Genomic DNA, 24,286 nt, shown 5'->3' on the forward strand with positions numbered 1-24,286 from the left:
TTTGGTTGTTTTATGAAGGGGAAATGATATCAGCACAGCCATGTTTTGATTAATTATACTAATTCATATTGTATTTTATTATTTAAGGAGCTGTTGAAGTTATTACCATTCCCAAAAAGTTCTCACAAGCCAATTAAGAAATAAAAAAGACAAGCCGAGTTTGTGCAATTATTAAGCCGTGGTTCGGGCTGATATCATTTGCCTATATGAAATAGGGGTGTTATTGTTATATCTTTTGGGGAGATGAATTTTTCACCCACGCTGTAGAATAATGCGCCCCCACTTTTAACTTGAACTGTGGGCCCACAGTTCATGTTAAAAGTGGGGGCGCATTATCCTAGAGGGAGGGCTAAAAAGAACAGGAAAAAAAAAAAAAAGGAGCGAAAGAAAATCTTCAAAACGGAGAGAGAGAGAGAGAGAGAGTCGAAGACGGACTACTCTCGTGTGGTCTTTTTAGTTTTTACTCGTCGTGGCGGCTTAAGATTCACCCGCGGAAAAAGGAGAAAAGCCCGGAAAAAAAGAAGAAGGGAAGGGATCGCTTCGAAAAGAGATTCGTCTGGAAATGGTACGTTTTCTCCATTTTTGTAAAAAAAATTCAGAGTGGATATTTCTCCTCCACCTAGCTCGATTTTTTTTTTAATTTCTCGGTGGATTTCACTAATTTAGGGGAAGTTCTTGAAAGTTGAAACCCTACAGTTTCATCGGTGTCGATTCATTTGCACGAAATTCTGACCGAAACTGTGGGAAATTCGTGTAATTTGCTCGAGAATCTGTTTTGAATTGCTTGTTCTGAAGTTATCTCATCATTAAAATCGAGATATTTTTCACAAGTTTGTCGATTCATTCTCATGAATTCGAAAGCACTAGAAAATCGGACTTTCTGACCTCATTTCTATTGAAGACGATTCGATTGTTAGGGTGTTGGAGATAGCTGAAACTGTTACTACATGTAAAATTAGCCCTAAAAGATCCTGATTGTTCTGAAGTTTTTTCTCTAGTCCTGATGAATCTAGATGGAGCATTTGAAAGGGACCTTTTGTTTGGTCATGTTGAATTTCCTGAAAATCTTTCTATGATAGGCTTCCTCCATTTTTATAGTATGATATGATCATGAACACGAAAGCGTTTATTTTGTAGCTTATCCTGGCAGTGAGATGACAACAGCAATGATTGTAAATGCATCGCTTGTTCCGGCTTCAGAAGCCCTTTCGAAAATCGTAGAGGAGATGGTTGCCACTGCACATGCCGCACGGGATGTCCTTGTTGAGAAGGAGAGCTTTGCAGCGGTCTCAAGTTACTTGGATAGGATTGTTCCTGTTCTAAAAGAATTGAACAAGAAGAACACCCTCAATTTCGAGAGCTTAAACAACGTCATTGAGATTCTCAATAGAGAGGTCAGAGCTGCAAATAAGCTAACTTTGGACTGCAGCAAGCAAAACAAGGTCTATCTCTTAGTCAATTGTAGGAAAATTGTTCAGCGTTTACAGGACACAACGAGAGAGATCAGCCGAGCAGTTAAACTTATCCCTTTGGCCTCGTTGGATCTCTCGTCAGATATAAATGACGAGGTTAACAATTTGTGTGATAATATGCTTAAAGTGGAGTTCAGGGCGGCCATAGCTGAGGAGGAAGTCTTGGAGAGAATTGAATCGGGAATACAAGAGAGGAATGCCAATCGTTCTTATGCAAATAATTTGCTCGTTCTCATTGCAGAAGCTGTTGGAATCTCAACCGAGCGGTCGACGTTGAAGAGGGAATTTGAAGAATTTAAGAGAGAAATAGAGGATGCACGAGTGAGAAAGGATCATGCAGAGGCTATACAAATGGATCAGATTATTGCATTGCTTGGGAGAGCAGATGCCACTTTATCTCTCGAAGAAAGAGAGCGGAAATATTTCAGTAAGCGGAAGTCTTTGGGTAATCAACCACTGGAACCTCTTGACTCATTTTGTTGTCCGATTACTCATGAAGTTATGGAAGACCCCGTGGAAACTTCTTCGGATCGAACTTTTGAGAGAAGTGCGATAGAGAAGTGGTTTGCAGATGGGAACACCACCTGCCCCTTGACCAAGATCCCCTTAAACAGAGAAATTCTGCGGCCAAACATTACACTTCGGAAATCGATTGAAGAATGGAAGGATAGGAACACAATGATTGTGATTGCTTCAATGAAGTCTAAACTCTCCTCAGGTGATGAGGAAGAAGTTCTTCAGTGTCTGATTCAGCTCCAAGAACTCTGTGAAGAAAGTGACTCGCACCGAGAATGGGTAGTATTGGAGAATTACATATCAATTCTAGTTGGATTTCTTGGGAGAAGCAATTCTCTTATAAGGAATCGTGTTTTATCCATCTTTTGCATATTGGCAAAGGATAGCGATGATGTCAAGGTATCTTCCGTAAAATTTTCACCTTTATTACTTTGGTTTGTCACTTTGCTTTTGTTAGTAGGACCTAATGGCGAAATTTACATCAGTTTCTTGTTACCTGATCTACAAGTCAAAGTTGAAGTTATTGTGTTCTGTTTGAAATAGATTAATCCCGAGTATTGATATATTATATCAATGTCTTGTCTAGTCAACAAGGAGATGCTTTGATCAGCAAAGTAGTAGGAGTTCCTATTTCCATGCTGTTGAACAATTTGAATTCGGTACCTGCAGGAAAGAATTGCCAAAGCGGATAATGCCATTGATTATATTGTTCGTTCTCTTGGACGGCGTATTGGGGAAAGTAAGTTAGCAGTGGCATTGCTATTGGAACTATCAAAAATTGATGTTGTTCGTAACCATATTGGGGAGGTGCGGGGCTGTATACTCCTTATAGTGAATCTTTCAAACAGTGAAAATCCTCAAGCTGCTGAAGATGCAATGGAGGTTCTGGAGAATCTTTCTTTCCTTGATCAGAATGTCTTACAGATGGCAATGGCAAATTATTTCAAACCTTTGCTGCAGCGGCTTTCCTCAGGTCATTCTTTAATAATGTCATTATTTTCAGCATTTTCAGCATTCTGGTGAAATTTTATGGAACTGTACTACAATATTTTATTTATTATACATTGGAACCTACCCATGAGTAAATCTAGGAGAAAAAGGGATTAAAAGGGCAGTTTATAGGCCATACAGATGATGTCTGTCAGATGTTGGTTTACGAGAATATGTATTAGCACAATTAGGGCTAGTCATATAATGTAATTTGATTACAACATAAACCCTGTTTATAGGCAATACAGATGATGTTTGTCAGATGTTGGTTTACGAGAATATGTATTAGCACAATTAGGGCTAGTCATATAATGTAATTTGATTACAACATAAACCCTGAAAGACCCTATTAAAATATTTGCAAATACATATTATCTTATACTCCCCCTGGAACCATGGTATCGGTTGATGAAATAGGTTCCAAAAATGCATGGATGCCCGACTGAAGAAATTCTTATCTACACCCTCATCCTGTGGTTGGTTTTCTCAGCTCCACTCTAATTTTCTATTTTGCATTCTTTACAAAAAGAGAAGTAGAGTGTTTACTTTTTCCTATTTTAAATCTCTTTTTTCATAATGTTTCCTCCTTTTTTGTTAATTCCAAGCATCGGGAATACATGAACAAACTCTTGAAGATAACTAATTCTAAATTTTCTTTGCAAAATTACAATATTGCTACCAATGCCATTCTTTCACTTCTTTTAAATCTCTTTTTTCATAATGTTTCCTCCATTTCTTTCACTGTGTCAGTGAAGATAAGATGAACTCTATATGTCAGGGCTGCTATTGTATCTGGAGCCTTCCAAGTTCCTCTCTCCCGCTTTCTCTTGTGTCCATCTCTAGTTACATTAACACAATTTTCCCGTATGTTGGTTTGTTAATCTCGTTGTTTGTTCTTTCTTTTTACCTTTATTAACAGAAATACAGTATGTCCACACTGTCCATATTCTTCATATCAATAATTGTGCTAAAATGTGAGGTATAATCCCATTCGGAGTCTCTTGATAATGTGTAATATCCGGTCTTCTATGAAAAGATCAAACATTGTGATCTTCTGCAGAATCAGGACCTAAACCTGGAAACGCACAATAGAAGAGATAGAATACATTGCTTAAGCTTAATTTTGATGGGTCTAGCTTGGGCAACCCCGGGCCGGCAGGCATTGGTGGAGTCCTAAGGAATTCTATGGGGGAAGTTATTTGGGCCTATTCAGGTCCGGTTGGGACGGCAAATGCTAGTGAGGCAGAAGTAAGGGCGGCCCACCAAGGTATAAAAAGTCTTAAGAGAGATTCCTTGGATATCGCTATTATGAAAGGTGATTCTTTGAATGTCATTCGGTGGTTGAAAAAATCTATTGTCCCTCCTTGGAGATTTGCCCATTTCTTTGATGAGATTCAAGTTAAGATTTGCGAATCTTCTATTGTCTTCAACCATGTTAGGAGATCGGCAAACATGTGGCGGATAGCCTTGCTCGACAAGGAGTGGGGTTGGTTGGGTTGGAGATGTTTGACTTCCTCCCTCCATGATTGTGGTTATTGTTATTATTTTTCTTGTTTGTTTCTTCTTTTTGTAATTTGTAGTCGACGATCTTGGTCTTCTCTTTTTCTATGAATGAAATTGCAATCTTTCAAAAAAAAAAAAGAAGAAGAGAGAGAATACATATTTAAATATAGGATGGCTTAATTTCCCCACCTTCCAAAAAAAAAAAAAAAATTTCCCCATCTTCCTCAGAGAGGGCATATGTCTAAATAAGGCAACCTCCTCTTGACCAACTGTGCACAGTTTGGATACAATCACAACCTTTCATCCTAGTTGTTCTTGAGCCAATACAACAGAACTCCCCTCCCCACATCAACTAGGATGGAACCTCATTTTTTTTTTTTGATTAATCTGATGGAACCTCATCTTTCTCCCCCGAATATCTTTTACAAAAATATTTGACTGGAAACAACATTGATGGGCCCATTTCCGGAATATAAAACGTGCACCAACAGTTCGGAAAATTGAACCTTGACAGCTCGTCAATTTATCAATCCCTTGCATCTTAGGGTTCTGGATACAGATCCTCTCATTATCAGACTAGCATCAATTCTAAAATGCTATTGGATTTTACCTAGTCCTCTTCCCCAGACACGAGTGCTTTTCTTTAAGCTTGAGCACAAAATATCAGAGGCCCTCAACCAAGCAAGATGGATCATTCTTCTCTTATCTTTTGCCTTTTTATTGATCTTAATTGGGTTAAGTCTTTCATCATTTACATCTGATTTTTTTTCCTGATCTAATTACTCATGTGGAGTAGTTCTCCACTCAAGTTCTTTAAAGCAAGGATGAAGTTAGTATGATTTTCCAATAATTTTAAGTAAGATTGCATGCTTAATTGAATAAACCCATGAATAGTTATGTTAAGTTGGAGTATATTAAAAAGAAGAAAAAACTAAATCTGATTTTTGTTTTTCTTATGACTTAATTTTTTTTCTCTTATTATTTTTATTATTATTGTGAAGGCGAGCCTTGGCGCAACGGTAAGGTTGCTCCATTGTGACCTGGTGGTCACGTGTTCGAGTCACGGAAACAACGTCTCTACAAAGCAGGGGTAAGGCTGCGTACATCTAGCCCTCCTCAGACCCCGCAATGGAGAGAGCCTCATGCACTGGGCCGCCCTTTTTATCTTTAATTCTTGTGGTGGTTAAGGATATGTACGATGGAGCAGTAACTAGTGTCAAAACTAGGGATGGCAATTCTAGTGAGTTTCCAATTACAATAGGACAACATTAAGGATCAGCTCTAAGCCCTTATCTTTTTACGCTAGTTATGGATGAACTCATAGAGGGTATCCAGGATGAGGTGTATGGTGTATGTTATTTGCAAATGACATAGTATCAATTGACGAAATCAAAGTAAGAGTTAATGCTAAGTTAGAGTTATGGAGAACTACTTTGGAATCCAAAGGTTTTAGACCGAGTAGGACTAAGACAGAGTATATGGAGTGCAACTTTAGCAATGTAAGGAGGCGGGGCGAGGATGTAGTAAATATGACTGGACAGGAGGTACCTAAGGGGGATATCTTTCTCTATCTTGGGTCAATCCTACATAAGGAAGGAGAGACTGAAGAGGATGTGACCACAGAATAAGAGCAGGTTCGTTGTAGTGGAAGCATGCTTCAGGAGTTCCGTGCTACCGTAAAATACCTACCAAGTTGAAGGGAAAGTTTTATAAGACAGCTGTGAGGCCAGCTATGCTATACGGCTCAGAATGTTGGGCTACTAAGAAGCAACATGTGCATAAGAAGAGTGTAGCGGAGATGCGAATGCTTAGATGGATGTGTGGCCACACCAGGTTAGATATAATTAAAAATGAAGACATCTGTAAAAAGGTGGGGGTGGCACCAATTGAGGAGAAGATGAGAGAGCACTGCTTAAGATGGTTTCGGCTGGCCTTTGGATGCTCTAGTGAGAAGAAGTGACTCGTGCCAAGTTGATGGAGTAAAAAGAGGTAGGGGCAGACCAAAAACAACTTGGGTAGAAACAGTGAGGAAAGACTTGATGGCTAGGAACATAACAGAGAACATGACCTTGGATAGGAGAGAATGGAAGAAAATGATCCATGTAGACGAACCCAACTAGTGTCAGGATTAGACTTAGTCAATATGAGCCGGGTAGATTCTTTCACCTTTTTCATGAAAATTTTCTTAAGGATTCATTAGCTGACCCCAACTAGTTTGGGACAAAGGCTTAGTTTAGTTGAGTATTTTTTATTCTTGTGGGTAAGCCACAATTATGTGTCAGGGAACTTGATGCCTAGATGTTTCAATGATTTGAGCTATAACAATTAAAAAAACCCAATGACTTTGTTTATTATTATTTACAAGATATCTATATTATTATGTTTACAAGATATCTCTATGCACAAATAATGGTTCCAAGTATGACTTCCTGAAAAAGTGGAAAAATGCTTTCTCCATTAATTATTTGCAAGCACTCAGGTTGTTGTTGATGCAGGATCAGATGAATCGAAGATAAATATGGTGACAGCTTTGGCTGAGATGGACTTGACCGATCACAGAAAATCCTCTCTGTTTGATGATGGGGTGTTGGAGCCACTTCTTCATCTGACCTCGCATGTTAATGTAGAGGTGAACCAAGCGGCTGTTAAAGCTCTTCATAACCTCTCAAGCTTACCCAGGAATGGCTTGAAGATGATTAGAGAAGGGGCAGTTTGTCCTCTTCTTAGACTCCTCTACCTTCACAATGCATCATCTCCAATTTTGCGACAAGAGGTGGCGGCCACAATTATGAACCTAGCAGTATCAGCGTCATCACCAGAAGCTGATGGGACACCAGTACAGTTGCTGCAATCAGATGAAGACATCTTCAGACTAGTCTCCTTAGTTACCTTGACAGGACCGGATGTACAACAAAGTATTCTTCAAACCTTCCATGCCATGTGCCAAATTCCCTCACCAACGGACATGAGAGCGAAGCTAATACAGGTAGGCATCCTTGTGAGGACTCTTCTTTTTCCTGAAACAATGCAACATATACATTTGCATGCATGTTTATATGGTATCGAGAGTGAGATTTCCCTGTGCTGGACCTAACTGGTGATGATCAGACACTGATTTGATCCCCAATTTTGTGAAAATTTTAAGTTTGGACTTTCGGAATTTGGTGTTGCAACAGTGGTAACTTGTGCATATGAATCGGAAAATAGGAATTCATAACTGGTGATTAATTGCTAACCAGTCCTGGAAAGAAATCAATGATTTTTTTGCCGATATACTCAATAAAATCCTTTCGAAACAGAAAACAAGTAAAAAAACAGGAACGAAAAACAAAAGCAAAAAAGAACAGCAGAGGTACCGACCTAAAAGGAGAAATGTTTGATAATTTAGAATTAACTGTGATACATCTACTATTTTACGTTGCTTTTGGTGGGTAAATTGTGGTTTAGGCTATTTGAGCCTTTGGTTCCCTATTTGTTCCATTATTATCTTTCAAGGTTTTCAATATTGTCCCAATTCACTATTCATAACTCCTGCAAAATCAGAATACAATCAATAAGAAAGGTCAACTGTATTCCACTTGTGCATTCTGATCATGTTCAATATGGCATTTTAGAACTAGGAGATGATAGCTCTTTACAAGTTTGATAGGTGCAAACAACATAATTTGTGGACTTGGGATGTTCATGCTTCAAGTTAATAATAAGGTACGGGAGTTCATCGCATGGATTTGGAACCGTATGATCGAAAATCAGGGGTCAAAATTGAAAAACTGGCTTCGAAGGTGCTTAAGTATGTGATCAATCCAGATAATAACAGTGATTATGATAAATCCTTGTATTACCTTTGGGAGGAGACCGGCTTCGAAGGTGCTTAAGGGCGTGATTAATCCAGATAATAACAATGATTAAGATAAAACCTTGGATTACCTTTGGGAGAAGTTGTTAAAAGAATTTAGAAGACAAAGACTCAGTCTCTATCGGGGATCTGTGGTAGCCCACAGCTTCAGCCGGATTTGGTTTTATAATTAGATGGCGAGCGTGGTTGAAACTAAATTTTGACGGAACGAGTATTGGCAATCCGGGGTTGGTCGGATTGGGATCAAGGATTCTAATGAAGTGAAAGTGAGAACACTTTCGCAAGGATTAGTGATGCAATGCAAATATGCGGAAGCAATGTCGAGGTTGCGGGGATATGTGGAGTCCAGTTGTGAACGACAAATCTAGGTATCGAGAATCTAAGAGCTGTTGAAAATTATTGATTTTCTAGCTTTTGACAAACCAATGAGATTTCTTAGCGGTAGTTCTAAAGCGAATTAATCCAGTGGTAGCAAGAAGAAAGAGCACAGGAATGAGCTTCAATAAGGTGCTGAAAGTGAACACTTAAAAGAGAAATGAACCGTTATCAAGCAACAATCCTGCTCTCTGGTTGCATTTTAAGACTGCATTAAAATGGTTTCTGCCAAAACGATTAACAGGCTAAATGTTGGTCTTGATTGGATTCAGGTATTGTACTAGTTAATTCAACAGTCCAAGGAAGCTGATTGCAATGGAGGATCTTCAAGACTTCAACTCACAGTACTGGTGTTAGGATAAAAATTCAATTCATGAAAACGCACGCCCAAAGTGAACTTAAACCAATTGATTCTCAGGTTGTAATAATGCACCTAGTTAAGCACTAATCACAGTCTATTCTCATTCAAATTAAATTCTGCAGGAGTTCTGGATGGAAATTAGGATTTCCAACACTATGATTTTCTCATGATGGGAAATCCCAATTGTAATTCCAACACAAGTTCATCAATGACATGAGAAACTGATGCTCAAACATTTTTAAGTGACTCAAACTAGCAGCAGTTTGGGCCTCAGAATTAGGTTAGATTTCCCTTCTAAATCTGACGGTTTCAAGCTGCTGATGCAAGGTTAACTTGTGATACTCAGATCAGTTACTTCTAAACCTCATAATCAGTTCGTTTAAACAGATTCAGAGCTCGGTTTTGTATCCAGATTTCAACATGTAAACAGTCTTAGATTTTGAATATCTGGATCTAAATCTGCTTTGGCAGAAATCTGATCTAGAGTATTCGACTTGAGCATGAGCTTAAACGTTACTAAACTTCATGTTGGAATCCAAATCATCCACGAGATTCAGAGCTGCATATGAGATTTTTCTATTTTTACACACCAGTTGCCAATCTAGGCAATGCTCGGTTCCAGCAAGTATCCTTCTAGTAACAAGAGCTCGGATCTTTTGGTTGACTGTTTCTACGGAAGTTGCTGCTCAGGAAGGAAAGCCTTAGTTCATATCAGTTGTAGAGCTCAAATAAATGTTCCAATCTGGAGAGAGTCTTAGATCTACGTCAAAGGACAATTCCTGGGTTCTTTCAAGCCACGATCTGAACTTAATGTCGAAATGGGGGTTCCTTGTTGTTCTAAAGCTCTTATTCATTCCATGAACGTCTTGAGGAAGGCTCAAGATTAGGAGGAAAACTCAATTGAGTTCCAGATCTTGGTCTTTAAATTTAGCTGATCTGAATTTTTCCAATTCAGAACACATCTGCATTTCTTTTACTTATTATTACTGCAATTTCAACTTAATTTCCGAGACCTTATTGGAAGTAAAAAGAAAAAAAAGTTGTTGCACTTACAGATCGTAATTGAAGATGAAATCCTCACCAAAAACTCATGAATTTTCATGGATTCCAGCAACTGATGTGATATTCCCAGCAAAAGCATCATTAGGGGCATTTTTTCAAGCGTGCACGGAGCAGATCCTGTCAATTCTTCTTGAGATTTCAAGAATGTATAGTTTCTATCATCAGCGAGGGGGTGCTGACTTACAGATCATTGAAGAAAATCTTGATCTACAAGGCAAGGATTGCAGGAATTGAAGAAACGCCGAAGCAAGTCACTCCAAGATGGCCCCCCCTACAAGGGTGGCTTAAAGCTTTAACTTTGACGGTTCCAGTTTGGGTAATCCCAGTCCGGCTTGGATTGGCGGGGCTCCTTAGATATGGTTCAGGACTTGGGAGACACTGGATGGGCTTTCTCAGACCCCATTGGCTTCAAGGATTTGAACGAGGTGGAAGTAAGGCCGCTTCTGCAAGCTATACGGATCATGGATAGGACTAACATGGACCATCTTACAGTTGATGGGGACTCTCTCAACGTCATTAGATGGTTGGATGGAACTCACCTGCCTCCGTGGAGGTTTGCATCGTTTTTCGACGAGATACATGATTTAGTTAGAGTTCAGCATGTTAGGAGTTCGGCCAACATCGAGGTGGATCGCTTGGCTCAGACGGGGTTCAACCATGATAGTTTGGAGCTATTCGATTATATCCCCTCCTGATCATTGTAGTTATTATGTGATTTTTGTTTTTCATCGTTGTACTTCTTCTATCTTGTAGCTCCGACCCCCTCGGTCGGGCTCTTCATCTTCATTAATTAACAAATGTCTTACCATTTCAAAAAAAAATAAAAAAATGCTGAAACAATCAGCGTGCAAACGTCCCTCTTCCAACAAAATTCCAGCAAGGTTTTCTCCAAAGCAAGGAAGAAACTCTCCAAGAACCTCTAGTTCTCAGACTAGATCTAAATTCTATTCAAAATCAAATTTCCCAAAAGTTTCAAAAAAGTGACGGAAAGGGCTTTATATAACCAGCCCATACAATGTGAAATGACAGAATTACCCCTCCTAATGCTAAAAGGACTAGTAAGGAACTTAAAATTTGACAAATGATTAAACTATCACTGCTAATACTAGTAAGCACATGGAACAAAGGCAATACACCAAAAGAGCAATGCCAGGGGCTGATGGAGCATGGGGATGCTTCAGCATCAATTTGGCTCTCGGATAGCAGTGTTTGGGTCAATTTATAGTGGAGAGGGACTCTGTAATGTTATAAGGTGGATGGATGGGAGCCGACCCCATCCTTGGAGATTCGCTCCCTTGATTGATGAGATCCGGGTTAGATTGGAGGATTTCCTGGTTCAGTTTCAGCATGTGAAGAGATCGTCAAATGAAGAGGTGGATTGCTTAGCCCGCTCGAGTGTTAATAGACATAGCATGGAAATTTTTGATGAGCTCCCCCCTTGATTATTCTTGCTTGTATTTTCCTTCTTGTTGTTCTTGCTTTTCTTCTGTATTGTTATGACCATCATGGCCGTGGGCTTTCTTTGCTGTGATTAATAATATTCCACTATTTTTTTTGAAAGGTAAAATAATATTCCACTCCACTCAACTCAACTCAACTAAGCTTTTGTCCCAAACTAGTTGGGGTCAGCTAATGAATCCTTGCTGATGCAGCGCGTCGCTAAGAGGGTTACGCCCCAACGAATTTTCCATAGGATTCATCGCATAGAAAAGTGGCAAAGTTTATGGCTGGCTGCCAACCTGACGCGAACCCTCCTTTATCCTGGCTTGGGACATGCTGTGAAAAACACGGGCGGAGTGTAAAATAATATTCCACCTTTAAAAAAAAAACAAAAAAACTTAAGCATTCCCTCCAAATACTAGAAGGCTTCTATTTTTAACCGTTTTCCCTTTGAATTTATTGCTAATTTTTATTTTTTAACATGTTTTCAGTGTTCTGTGATTCCTTTATTGGTTCAAATATGTGAGCACCATGAGCACAACAACCACGTCATACGGGCAAGTTCTGTGAAGCTATTCTTTTGTTTGATAGGAGATGGCGATAATGATACTTTAGTGGAGCATGTGAGCCAGAGGTACTTGGAGACTTTAGTAAGGATCATGAGAACTTCTGACAGCAACGAAGAGATATCTGCCGTACTGGGTATCATCTCTAGACTCCCAAAGGACCATAACCAGATCACTCAGTGGCTTCTTGATGACGGTGCACTTCCCATCATTGTCAAATTTCTCACTGATAGACAGCATAATAGTTCATCTCAGCTAATAGAGAATGCTGTTGGAGCTTTATGCCGTTTCACTGTATCAACAAACATCGAGTGGCAGAGGAGAGCGGCTAGAGCCGGCATTATTCCGGTCCTGGTCCATTTGCTCGGATCTGGCTTGGCTTTAACAAAGCAGTATGCGGCCATTTCACTCGCTCAATTTTCACATAATTCGATTAACTTGTGCATTTCAGTAGCGAGGCACCGAGGTTTCTTGTGCTTCTCAGCGCCACCTGAACCCGGATGTCCAGTGCACATGGGTGTGTGTTCAGTGGAGTCATCATTTTGCCTCGTTGAGGCCGAGGCAGTGGAGCCGCTGGTGAGGCTACTTGGGGACCCAGATGTTGGATCCTGTGAGGCTGCTTTACAGGCACTTTCAACACTGATTGATGCCGAAAGGCTACAGAGTGGAAGTAAGGTGATCTCTCAAGCTCATGGCATTGCGGCGATCATAAGACTACTGAGCTCCCATTCTTCCGAGTTGCAGGAGAAGGCTCTGCGCATTTTAGAGAGGATTTTTCGGTTGGAGGAATACAAGCAGAAGTATGGAGCTTCAGCTCAGATGTCTTTAGTTGACATAACTATGAGGGGAACTAGTACTATGAAGTCTCTGGCCGCCCAAATATTGGCTCACCTGAATGTGCTTCATGATCAATCTTCTTATTTCTAATGGCGAGAGAAAAGGAGTGCCTTCAAGTTTAATTGAATTGAATGCTATTACACGTGGATGAAGCATAACCATGTACGAAGAACCTGAGAAGACATTTTGGTGAGTTTATCGATAACTTTTCATATAATTCATCTGCCAGGGGGAAAATTGAAGGAAGGCTGCGTTCTGAACAGAATGTTGCTTTAACAGCTGGTGTTTCCACGTTTGAAGCCTGTGTTGCTTTAAAAACAAAAAAATGTTCCTTTAACATAGTAGGCTGTCTCAGAATCGTATGAAGCCTGTGTTCCCACGTTTGTTTTGGAGTCATTGGAAGAAAGAAATAAGAGGATATCTAAGACGTGTAACTTCATAATCTTATTATTATTAGTTTTTTTTTTTTGAAAGATAATTTCATCATCTTATCATGTACATCTCGAAGCTAAACAGCTGGTGTTTCCCTACCCATGTTGCACGCGGAGAGAAGCGTAGACAGAGCGTCTTCCGTCCTAAAGAAGCAAGATTGATGTGCCATAGTCTCATTTGTAAAAAACAGGAGAGTTTCAATTTTCGCTGTATTTCTAATTAAAAATCAAGTTCTGTCAAGTGCTGGTGGTTGTGGCATTGGGTTCATAGCGAAATATGCTAAAGGACTTTGAAAATCATCAAATATTTGTTCTGAAAGTTTTGGGGGAATTCTTATTTGTATTGGATGGAAATATGATTTATTTGTATTTAATTTTGGTTATTCTCTCTAGTTATTATTTTCATCCTCAGAGTTGGCAATGGGATCTCTGATTTTTGTGCTTTTCCGGGTATTTATATTTATATTGTAGCTGAAAATGTTAGGACTTTGTCTGAAAGGGCCCCAAATGACCCCCAAGTCTTTGAAAACCATGATAAGATCGATGCCTTAATAGGGTAAATGCTTTTGGATGCTCAGACAAAAGTTGAAAGTCTCATCTAAGAGGAGGCAGTGAGGTCAAACTCTATTCTTTTTACACTTGTATATGGAGCTCGATTAATTCTATTTTGGTGGGGATTTCGTTTGCTTAGTTGAATGAAACATTCTAATGCTTTAGCCGTTTCGAAAAAAATACACTATGATTATTGATTTTTTGTATTTCAGTTCGTATTTTAGGAAAGAAATAGGTTTTGTACAGGTGTAAAAATGAAGGATTTTGATACGTTCTAATGCTCCATTTATTTGGGACATCAATGCCCTTCAAACGAACGAAAAAAGGTCACTAAATATGGTAAAAGGAAAAGAAAAAACCCAAAAAAAATGTTGCAAAATGATGAACTTTTTTTGGCCCGTTCTCTCTGTATTCGTCCAGATTTTTGGCAGAAAGTTCTGTTTGGCTATTTGTTCCATTCTCCAAAATGAAAAACGAAATCGAATTCATAACTAAAATTTAGAGCATTTGAAACTCATCAAAAAAATTTCAAGTAAACAGGTATTCTTTCAGTTATTTACACTGGAAAGTGAATTGATTCAGTTGAAATGGATTTTATATATATACAACCAAATTTCTTTTCCAGTTGTTGATCTATTTTTTTAGCAGCAGGGAAAAACTTCTTTCAAGAATGCTTGCAAGGTAGAACTCATTCCAGCTTCAGAAAACTAGGCAGCCTTCAACTATGAGAACTCATTCCACCTTTAGAAAACTGGGCAGCCTTCAACTACGATGCCTTTCGCAGTAGGACAAGAAGCCAAGGGGCACCCATCCAAGTCATTTCCCCACCAGTTGAGGCTAATATTCTCCAATCCCAAACACAGATACAACAACACTCCCATGAAGGCCAGACCGGAATCGAGCGCACCAGAAAGCACATAATTATGCCTCTGCCACCAATCTCGCCGGTACCGATACAAAACGAAGCCCGAAAGGAATCCAAGAATGACCCAGCTAGTGTAGTTAACAGCTGTGGCCGGCGGCATATTTCCTGTGGCACCTATAAGGATAGGCATGTTGATGAGAGGGATCCATTTCTGGTGAGGGTAGGCCTTGTGGGCAAGCCACACAAGGAGAGGAGCAATTGCACCGCCGAGGAAGAACCAGTTTATGGCGGAGTATGTGCCGAGATCTCCGAAGATTCTGCGAGGCCCTATCAAACCCCAGATGACGGAGGCATCGTAGAATACATGATCCCCTGGGCAAGTCCATGGACTATTTGAGGACAATAATTCAGTATCACAAATGTCTGGGATAGTCTCCAAGAGCCACCATGCAGTTCCCAAGTACACCAGTGCTGCTATAAGGGTACCCACCACCTGAAAATTTCATTCCATTCATCTTCATTGTCATTATTTAGAAGAAAAAAAATATTGTTAGGATGACATATTTGGTTATTAATTTGTTCAATTGGGTAAAGAGGAAAGGTGGAAGATGAGAGACACAAACCTGAGCCATGAACATTGTTCTTGGAGGAATCTTCATGTAATGACCAAGCTTGAAGTCTTGCAAAAATGTGACAGCCTGTGACATACTGATATACCCATAAACCTTGAAGCATATGTTAGCGACGGGGTATCCTGGGTATAAATACCCGATTATATACTCTGTTATGATATTTAACCCCGGCGTCTGCCAATACAATCCCACCATGTCAGATAATAATATGGAAAACTCTATTAAGGATACTCTTATCATTTTATTAAAAAAAATGAAGGCATTTTTGTCATGAGAAAATGTTATGTGGATGATCATAAACCCTTTGGCTTGTGGAGTTTTTTTTTTCCATGGCTGCCAAACATTCCGTTTGAGAAATGTACCAGCTTTTAACAACTAGAAAGGTGTCTGCCATTATTAAACCAAGGGTTTGCCGTAGCAAAATAATAATAATAATAATAAAACATTAGAAGTTAAGAAGATGTGAGATATATTGTATACCTGGTTAGTTGTAGCAGTGATGATTCCAATGGGGAGGGTGAAGAAAATGGCGAGAGCACATGCAAGCAAGACGCCCCACCATGGCAATTGAAGTTGGTCGTTGTAGTATTCGCACGTGAATATTGTGGCACCAATATTGACCACCAGGATGCACACAAACCACCACTCCGGAACTTGCTTGTATTTGCTCATCAGCCTCGTGTGCACATCCATTCTCTTCTCTTGGAAGGCCGATTTGCTCAGCTCCCATATTTCTCTGCACGCACCTTAAAGTAAGTCTTTCATCACCAACCATCCTTTTTTTTTTTTTCAAAGATTACAGACTACACCACGCATCTTGTTTCACCACCCATCTATTCTCTCTCTCGGACTTTGTTTATGATATAAAAGATTATAAGGGAACTTTCTTAATGAAAAACATTCTTCTTGTCATTTGTTTGAGAGGCTGTTTGAAATTCAATCCAACATGTGATATTAAAGCATGGACAATTTTCCTACAAGTGATATTGTTGGGGGCTAAAAACTAGCACCCAATGGGGGAGGCCGACACGTGGCACCAATCGGGAGTGGACATGTGGCATCCAATTGAAAATGGACACATGGCGGACACCCGACCAATGGAAATTAAGGACCCTAATCTTTCCTATAAATAGAGGCACAATCTCCAAGGTACAAGACTTTTAACCATTTTGCATTTAGTCAATTCCAAAATTCTCATGAGAGAAAGAGCTCATATTACTGTTGCCGGTTCTGACTTGAGCATCAGATAGCCTCCCGGAGTCCAAACTCCAGATGGTTTTCTGATCGTTTGTTCATGAGCGCAGGTCATCTCCTCAAGCGTACTTCCAGTTGGGATCCCATTCAATCTTAGGTTAGGTTTCAGCAGCAATAGATATTAAATCATACCTTCCGTGGAAGAGGAGGACATGAACAATTGTGGCGGTGAGAGAGGCGAAACCAACGCCATAAGTCATTGCAAAGAAGGTGCTAAGATAGAGAGGGCCATTTTTCTCATAGGCCTCGACGTCAAGGTGGAAATTGGAGTCGATGATACTCGAGATGTTGTATTCCTGTCCAGAAGTTGTGAAGAGACCATCGGAGAATATAGGAAAGGTCTTGGCCATGTATACATTGCACCAGTAAGTGATTGGTGTCAAGATATACATAACTAAGAAAAATCCGGCACCTACATTGGCAGTAGCAAACCATGGGCTGGCGAGTGGGCTGCCGAGGTAGGAGGAGATGGTGGACCAATCTAGGCCTAAAACACCGACTCCGAGCCCATAAAGTCCTGACCCAAGTTGTTGGGCTAGGACAGAAGTGGGGAAGATCCAACATATCCATGAGAGGGAGGTTAGCATGCTAAAGAGATAGCCAGGTAAGACGTAGTAAGCGAAACTGAAGATGAAGGCAATGAGGAAGAATTGGTTTCGTGTTAGTCCTCCCTTTTGCCTCTTTTCCTTCTCATGTAATGCCCTGTCATTGTAGGATAAGTGACCATCAGAACTATAACAAAGCAAGCACCCAGCAGCAGCAAAGTATATTAGGCCAACAAAGTATAGAGACCAATTAAAAAAAAAGTATATTAGGTGAGGAAACAGATTGAACCTCCATAAAAAAAAATGTCACCAATTATATGAGTTATTATCTACTAATTAATCACTTATGTTTGACATTTAGATTAGTGTAGACTGAATATTAGCAATTGGAAGTTCAATACATAGGAGAAAACTAATGTCTAAATTGCATTGATTTTTGTGTTTAGTCTCTGAACTTTTGTTATGGTATTTAATCTTCCAAGTTCATTAGGTTTTAAAAGGGCTTAATTTGCCTTAATTTTTTTATTAATGTTAGTAAGAAAAGCACAAAACCATGAGCCTGAAGGTGGGGAAAATTGTAGAACGAAAGAAAATGTGATAATTGAGATGATACATGTTCGGTTATTGTCCTTTGTTACAGGAATATAGAGAGAAAATTACTATGGAATAAATGGTAAATGATCTATATCCATCGAGCCTAACACGGATATGCCATAGCTCATTATGTCAAGAAATCAAATCCTCTCGTTGGGGTCCGAACCAATTTGCCCAAAGGCCGTGACCGTTGGAATGCGTTAGGCTAGGCAATTTAAACCTAGGCAATTTAAACCTATCCCATACCAGGCTAGGTGCCACCTAGTGCCATACATAGGTATGTTCCCACTTTGGACCGAGAACGTCATTTTCTCAGTGTAGAGAAGCGATTTCAATCTTTTGTTTTGTTGCCCAACAAAACTAATGGAGAAGGTTCCACGGTTTACTATTCTTAGATTCTCGATGGCCATTAGCGAGACTTGTTTCTTTATGATATATTGTGATGGGAAGTGATTATTCGTTCCCTTTTATTCCCCATGCCAACCTCTAGAGTGTATTTATAAGTTATAACTACTCTTTTTACTAGGGGTACAACTCGGGTTGGGTTCAACCTGATTTTTGGGCTGATTGGGTTGGGTTGCGGGTTGGGAATTTATAACCCGACTGAAAATCGGTTCGGATATCGGGCAACCAGACCCGAATTGTAACCCGACCATATTCTGCTGTGTTTTTTTATTTTTTCTTTTTTCTTTTAAATTTTAGTAATATTTACGGTTTAGACTTTTAGTCTTTTACTTGTAGACTTCTAATAGTTAAGACTTTTGGGGGAAAGTCACAAGTACGCTCGGCTCTCTCTGTCTTTCCCGAAAATTAGAAAATGAAACATGATTTAGATGGTCACGATTCAATATGGAAATCAGGTCGGGTCGGATTGAGGAAATTGTTCCTCAGGTTGGGTTGGGTTGAAATCCGCGGGGTTGGAACTCGGGTTGGGTTGGGAAAATGGGTTCCTCAGGTTGGGTCGGAGGTTGGGTCGGGTTGGCCTCAACTCTACCCAACCGACATGAGTTGCACCCCTACTTTTTACACTAGATGGGGGTGGCCAGGGAAGAAAAGCCGGCAAATATACCATTTTCCTAATGTGATAATACAAACAGTCCAAATCATGCTAACGTCGTGTGTGTGAGCTTGTGGTCCCCATCATCGCATCTCATCATAGTTTGGTAATAGGAGGACGGCCATTTGATTTTCCAGCATGAAAAATATAGCCACAAGAAATATCCCTCATGTAAGATAAGCGAGAGTTCTTGAGGTGAAAGAGCGACCCTGAATTTTGCACGCAGTTGAAAACTGTGTCCGATGTTTTGCCTACGATGTTGTCTCACGTTTAGACATGACAAAATCGCAGGTTGACCCAACCTACCCACAAATTTGTGGGTACGGGTTGAAATTTGAGTGACCCATCAAAATTGACCCACAGGTAACCCAACCCGTCAAAACAGGGGTTGGGTCGGGTGGCAAAATATTGAGGGTCACCCACAGGTCGACCCAGCCCACCCACAGTGGGTGCGGGTCACCTAAGTGCTGAATCGTAGGGATGCAGGTCATTTTTTACCCAACCCGTTTGACCCCACACCCGCATGACCTGTGAGTAACCCAACCCTACCCGTCCGTTTGCCAGGTATACTCACGTTTAAGCTTTGAATTTTTGCTTTTATCGTATATTTTCTTTTGCTTTCGTGTTGGTATTGAACTCTAGATCGGTTCTTCTTCCGTGCAAGTCACCTCCGCACCACATTTGTTAAAGGAAGAGGAACCAACTTCCTAGTACAAAGCTATCCTCCATCCACGTCGACCTCTGTTATTGGATACTGGGAATCTGTTCTAATGTAATTGCTCATTCCCTGCATATATTTTAATCCTGACAGTTGGTGTTATTTAGGTCCCACCTTGGAGATGTCTGTAGAAATCAGGCCTAAATATTTTTGTTAACAGAGGAAATTTTGTTGGTTATTTTAGCTTTTGACTGCCCGTTTGGACTGGCCCATTAGGGTAACAAACACGTATCTAGAACGTTTTCAAACAAAGGATATAGGGAGTAACGACTTAGTACCATCTACCTTTCAACTGCCCGTAAGTCTAGGGCACTTCCTCATATCTGACCTACGTTTTTAAGTTTTGACCTTTGACAAGCGGAAATGGGTGGAAGTGCCTAATTTTAAGGATGAGAGCGCCAACCTTTCTTGGGCTCCTCAATAGGGGTGGCAACGGGGCGGGTCGGGGCCGGATGTTGGGGTCCCCTTCCCCTTCCCCTCTGCGGGGAATTTTCCCCCTCCCCTTCCCCTTCCCCTCTGCGGGGATGGTGGGGAATCCCCCTCCCCTCCCCGCGGGGAATATCTAATCCCCTTCCCCTTCCCCTCCCCTCATCCTTCGGGGACAAAATCCCCGCCCCGCCCCCTCTTTGGAACCCAACCAAACCAGCAAACAGAGCTTCTTTCTTTTACGTCTATTACAGACAATATTGTGATGAATGCTATGATTCTATTCATGTGATCAACAAACAGATAGACAAAATAAGAAATGCATGGATGAGACAACAAACATAAATAACAACAGGACCTCATCTTTCAGCAATTTTCTGCATAAATTATGGAATGATAAATAGGAAATGAGCACCAGGATTACCTTCATTAACAGGCAGCCAATGTGCAAAAAGTAACTATTTCAGTAGTCACAATGAACTTTAAAAGTCCATAAGTGGGCGCTCACACACGCAAAATAATGTTCATTAGTTCATTCTGTATAGCATGTTAACCCCCAGATGAGCATGAGAAATGAGAATGGAGAAGAGAACAAAATCAACAAATGACTTATTTCTTTAACTGCAATTCAGTCTAGTGCTGACATGAAACAAATTTCTAGTAGCTAAATTTTTCTTGTTGAAAATTAAAACCTGAAATCCAACCCTAAAATTCTGTTGGCACTACGATTTTTTGATAATTGCATACACTCAGCGTCTCAGGCTCTCAGCTTGTCTTTATTATTTCAACATCTGTGAAAAGGTTATTATAGTTCCCAAAATGCTCTCAGAAGCTAATTAAAAGGAAAAGACAAGCTAAGTTTATGTTTGGGGGAATCTTGTAGCCGATCCACAGAGCTTCTAGTAGTTTTCCTTAAAAAAAACACTTAAAAATTTACAAAAAATGGCATTGATTAGCGGGGCGGGGCGGGGCGGGGCGGGGACAACTCCATCCCCTTCCCCTTCCCCTCCCCGCACCGGGGAATTTTTATATTCTCCTTCCCCTTCCCCTTCCCCTTTCAAATCGGGGAATCCCCTCCCCAAACGGGGCGGGGCGGGGCGGATCCCCGCTTTTTCGGGTGAAATTGCCAGCCCTACTCCTCAATCACGTGTCTCGATAATGGCACTATTCTCTTAATAGAAGACTCGTCTTGTTAGCTGGCTACTAGAACTAGGGGTGCTACTCGGGCCGGTGGGTCGGGTTGGGTTTGGTTTCAGGGTTCGGGCTTCGCGGTTCGCCCAGGGCAAAAATAAAAAATAAAAAACTTAAGAGCAATGATAGATACAAGGGAGCGAGCCCTTTTTTGGCTCTTTATACAGGGGCTCCCTTGTACCTATCATTGCTCAAAATTTAAAATAAAAGCATGCTAAGATTTTTAAAACTGTAATAAAATTAGAAGGCGGTTGAGTTCAGGTCAGGTCAGGTCAGGTCAGGTCACACCAAGCTAAAACTAGGAAAAAAAAAAGATTTAGAAATAATAAAAAATTAAAAATAAAATCATCCAAAGATTTTTAAAACTGTATTAAAATTAGAGGGCAGGGTTGAGTTCACGTGAGCTAAAATTCAGGGAAAAAAAATTAAAATATGAGGAATGCTAAACTGAGGGGCGCCCTTTGCAAACTTTCCAGCAATGGGGGCGCCCTTTCATCCGATTTTTGCAAGACCGCCCTTGAGTCCGGCATTCCTCCTAAAATATCCATTCCTTATGGGGTGTGGGATGCCATCATCGGTCTGCTGATATCATTTTGCTCCCCAAATAATTAACCTGAAAATGATGAGTGTGTCCTTAGGCGCCCCCGGCCCCTCTATGCTGATTATCTTTTCTTTCTGGGTGTCCCTTTTAGAAAACCAAATGCTCTTTGACCTCTTTTGCTCTTTTCTGCCTGCTAAAAGGCTCTTTTCTCCTCTCATCTCTCCTTCTCCCTCTCCGAACGTGCACACCTAACCGCCACTCGTTGACTGGTTGGTCCTCATTTGGATGCCCTACTCCGGTGGGGCCACTGTTCAAATCTAGACTATTTTTTAGCTGACAGGTTGATCCTAACCGTCCGATTGGTGGAATAGAGAATTAGCCAAATTGTTTTCTTCAATGGGTAAGATGACAAAAGTCTGTCTGTCCAACGGTAATGATCTATCTATCGGATAGTAAGCACTAACCCAATGTTTGGGCCCACCCGATCAACGGCTCCTATTACGGCAGCTAATTAACCACCGATTTGGGTGGTGTTCCTCAATCTATCTCTAGCGATATTAGCTCTAGATTGTCATGTCTAAGATCACAAAAGTTACACGACAGAAGAAAAGGTCAAATTTACTTCAACTACCCTCAAAATGAGAGCTGGTGGAGGAAAAAAATATATAGAAAAATGAAATTCAATCGGTACATTTTAATAATTTTGTCTAAAATAGATCAATACCTATGGGTCTTGTTGTTTAGGGATATGGGAAATTTCGGATTATACCTTTAATGATATGGCAGAACTCGAAATTGTGAATCTCATTGGAAAAAAGAAGATAGCACATACCTGAACAGAGAAACCTGAACAAGATTGTATGGCCACCACATAGCCGCCGGCTCCACGAGATGACGCCGGAAAATTCCAGCCCATCCAAATCCCAACACCTACACTTTCAAAAAAATAAAAAAAAATAAAAAAAAATTGAAGAAAACCATTAAATTTTTCAATAAAAAATCTAAGAAAAATCTCACCTGGGTTGTTAATACAACAAGCAAAGAAACAAAAAAGGTAATCTCCTTCTTGTAGAAGGCCTTGACAGCAGTGACAATGTGAATGGCATAAACAGTCCCAGCTCCAGAGTTAGCAAATATGGTGATAAGAACATGTTCCTTCACATTAAAGGGGCCCGGATTTAGAGTAAATTCCCATCTTTTACCCTTGAAGAAGACCCGATTAGTAATCGTTGATGCCATTAGGTGGCCGAGTGGCACAACTGCAATTTGGGCAGAGATGGAGGTGATTGTTAGAGGCTCCTTTCGATACCAGAAAAACTGGTTAAGGAATGAGAGGAGGATACAAGAGAGAGTCCCTAGGACCCACATCCGAAATGTAAGGACTGGGAGGGTGGGGTCATCGGTAACCGGTACTGTCAAAGCCACTTGCTCGATCGGAGAATTCTCGGCCTCTGATGACTTTTCCGATGAAATTCCAGCCGTTGATGATGATGGGTCGTTGCTGCTTTCAACTGCACGCGTGTAAAAAAGTTTGATTAAGAGAGGATAAATTAAAGGAAGAAGAAGAGAGGAAGAGAGAAGGATTCTTACGAAGAGAAGTCGTGATTTGATCAGTGGATTCCATTTTCTGATTCTGTCTAACAAAACCAGGAAAGAGAAATTGTCAAAAAAAAATGTGCAGGGTGTTATAGAAGTTCTATTTTACATATCGTTTTCCTCTGATGTTAGATACTTCTTTATTGTACTCATCTTGCCTAACATTTGGAGACTAAAAAAATGTGAAAATTGCCTTTGATCATTTGTACATTTGCTTTTTCTTTTCCTGAAAATAAATAAATGAAGGCATCCTACGATTGGACTGGATACAGAAAAAAATTCAAAAGAACTATTCTCTTTTCCCTTCTCAAATAGCTTGACGGTCTGTTTGGTTGCAAGTAAAGAACTATTCTCTTTTCCCTTCTCAAATAGTTTGACCGGTCCGTTTGATTGCCAGTAAAATTTAAAACCTAGGAAGTTTTTAGTAAAATTTTCGTCCCATCTCATGTTTGGTTGCTTTTTAGCACTAGAATTGTTTTAATCCCACTCTTGTAATGATTGCTTATGAGAATGGCATGGACTCTTTGTCCCCTCTTTTTCTTTCCTAGGAAATAATGTCCTCTTTCTTTCTCTATCTTTTCTCTCTCTCTCCTCACTTCCCATATTTGGTAATGACATCCCTAAATTTTTGGTGGGAATTTTAGGAATTGTAGGAAAAAGAAAAAAGCCTGGCAAATCCGGAATCCGGTTGACTTCACTGTTGGGATTAAAAACTTCACTGTTGGGATTAAATAGATATTTATACAAGATTCTCTCTTTCTCTCTCTATTCTCTCATACAAGGGAAACAGTACAGAAAGACATATAGTCCCTTATAGTCCCGTAATTTTAAAAACTACTGTAGGGACCACATCATAGGATGATCCAAACCGTCCATATGATGGAATACAACGTAATAGGGTGTACA

General features: G+C 40.2%; 2 protein-coding genes across 4 annotated transcripts; one reads left to right on the forward strand and one right to left on the reverse strand.

The window, feature by feature from the left end:
* Nucleotides 1-405: 405 nt before the first annotated feature.
* Nucleotides 406-13,788, forward strand: LOC143888087 (U-box domain-containing protein 44-like). Of its 2 annotated transcripts, none has more exons than XM_077392380.1 (5): nt 406-565; nt 1,138-2,387; nt 2,658-2,961; nt 6,983-7,467; nt 12,067-13,788. In XM_077392380.1, exons 2-5 carry the CDS (start codon nt 1,155-1,157, stop codon nt 13,066-13,068), a joined length of 3,024 nt encoding a protein of 1,007 aa, XP_077248495.1. In that variant the 5' UTR covers nt 406-565; nt 1,138-1,154; the 3' UTR covers nt 13,069-13,788. The 2 variants fall into 2 exon arrangements, with proteins under 2 accessions (XP_077248495.1, XP_077248494.1); XM_077392379.1 differs by having other exon boundaries at nt 407-565; nt 6,977-7,467.
* A 645-nt stretch (nt 13,789-14,433) lies between these two features.
* Nucleotides 14,434-23,645, reverse strand: LOC143888088 (oligopeptide transporter 7-like). Of its 2 annotated transcripts, XM_077392382.1 has the most exons (8): nt 23,375-23,644; nt 23,151-23,295; nt 22,802-23,043; nt 22,617-22,714; nt 16,845-17,414; nt 15,939-16,194; nt 15,450-15,632; nt 14,434-15,319 (listed from the first exon to the last, which is right to left on the reverse strand). In XM_077392382.1, the coding sequence occupies exons 2-8, from the start codon at nt 23,182-23,184 to the stop codon at nt 14,705-14,707; spliced, it is 1,998 nt and encodes a 665-aa protein (XP_077248497.1). In that variant the 5' UTR covers nt 23,185-23,295; nt 23,375-23,644; the 3' UTR covers nt 14,434-14,704. The 2 variants fall into 2 exon arrangements, with proteins under 2 accessions (XP_077248497.1, XP_077248496.1); XM_077392381.1 differs by having other exon boundaries at nt 22,802-23,295; nt 23,375-23,645.
* Nucleotides 23,646-24,286: the final 641 nt, after the last annotated feature.

The sequence above is a fragment of the Tasmannia lanceolata genome, unplaced genomic scaffold (assembly GCF_043159265.1).
Source record: "Tasmannia lanceolata isolate RefF3 unplaced genomic scaffold, GAP_Taslan_0.1 ptg000012l, whole genome shotgun sequence".
Lineage (NCBI taxonomy): Eukaryota > Viridiplantae > Streptophyta > Magnoliopsida > Canellales > Winteraceae > Tasmannia > Tasmannia lanceolata.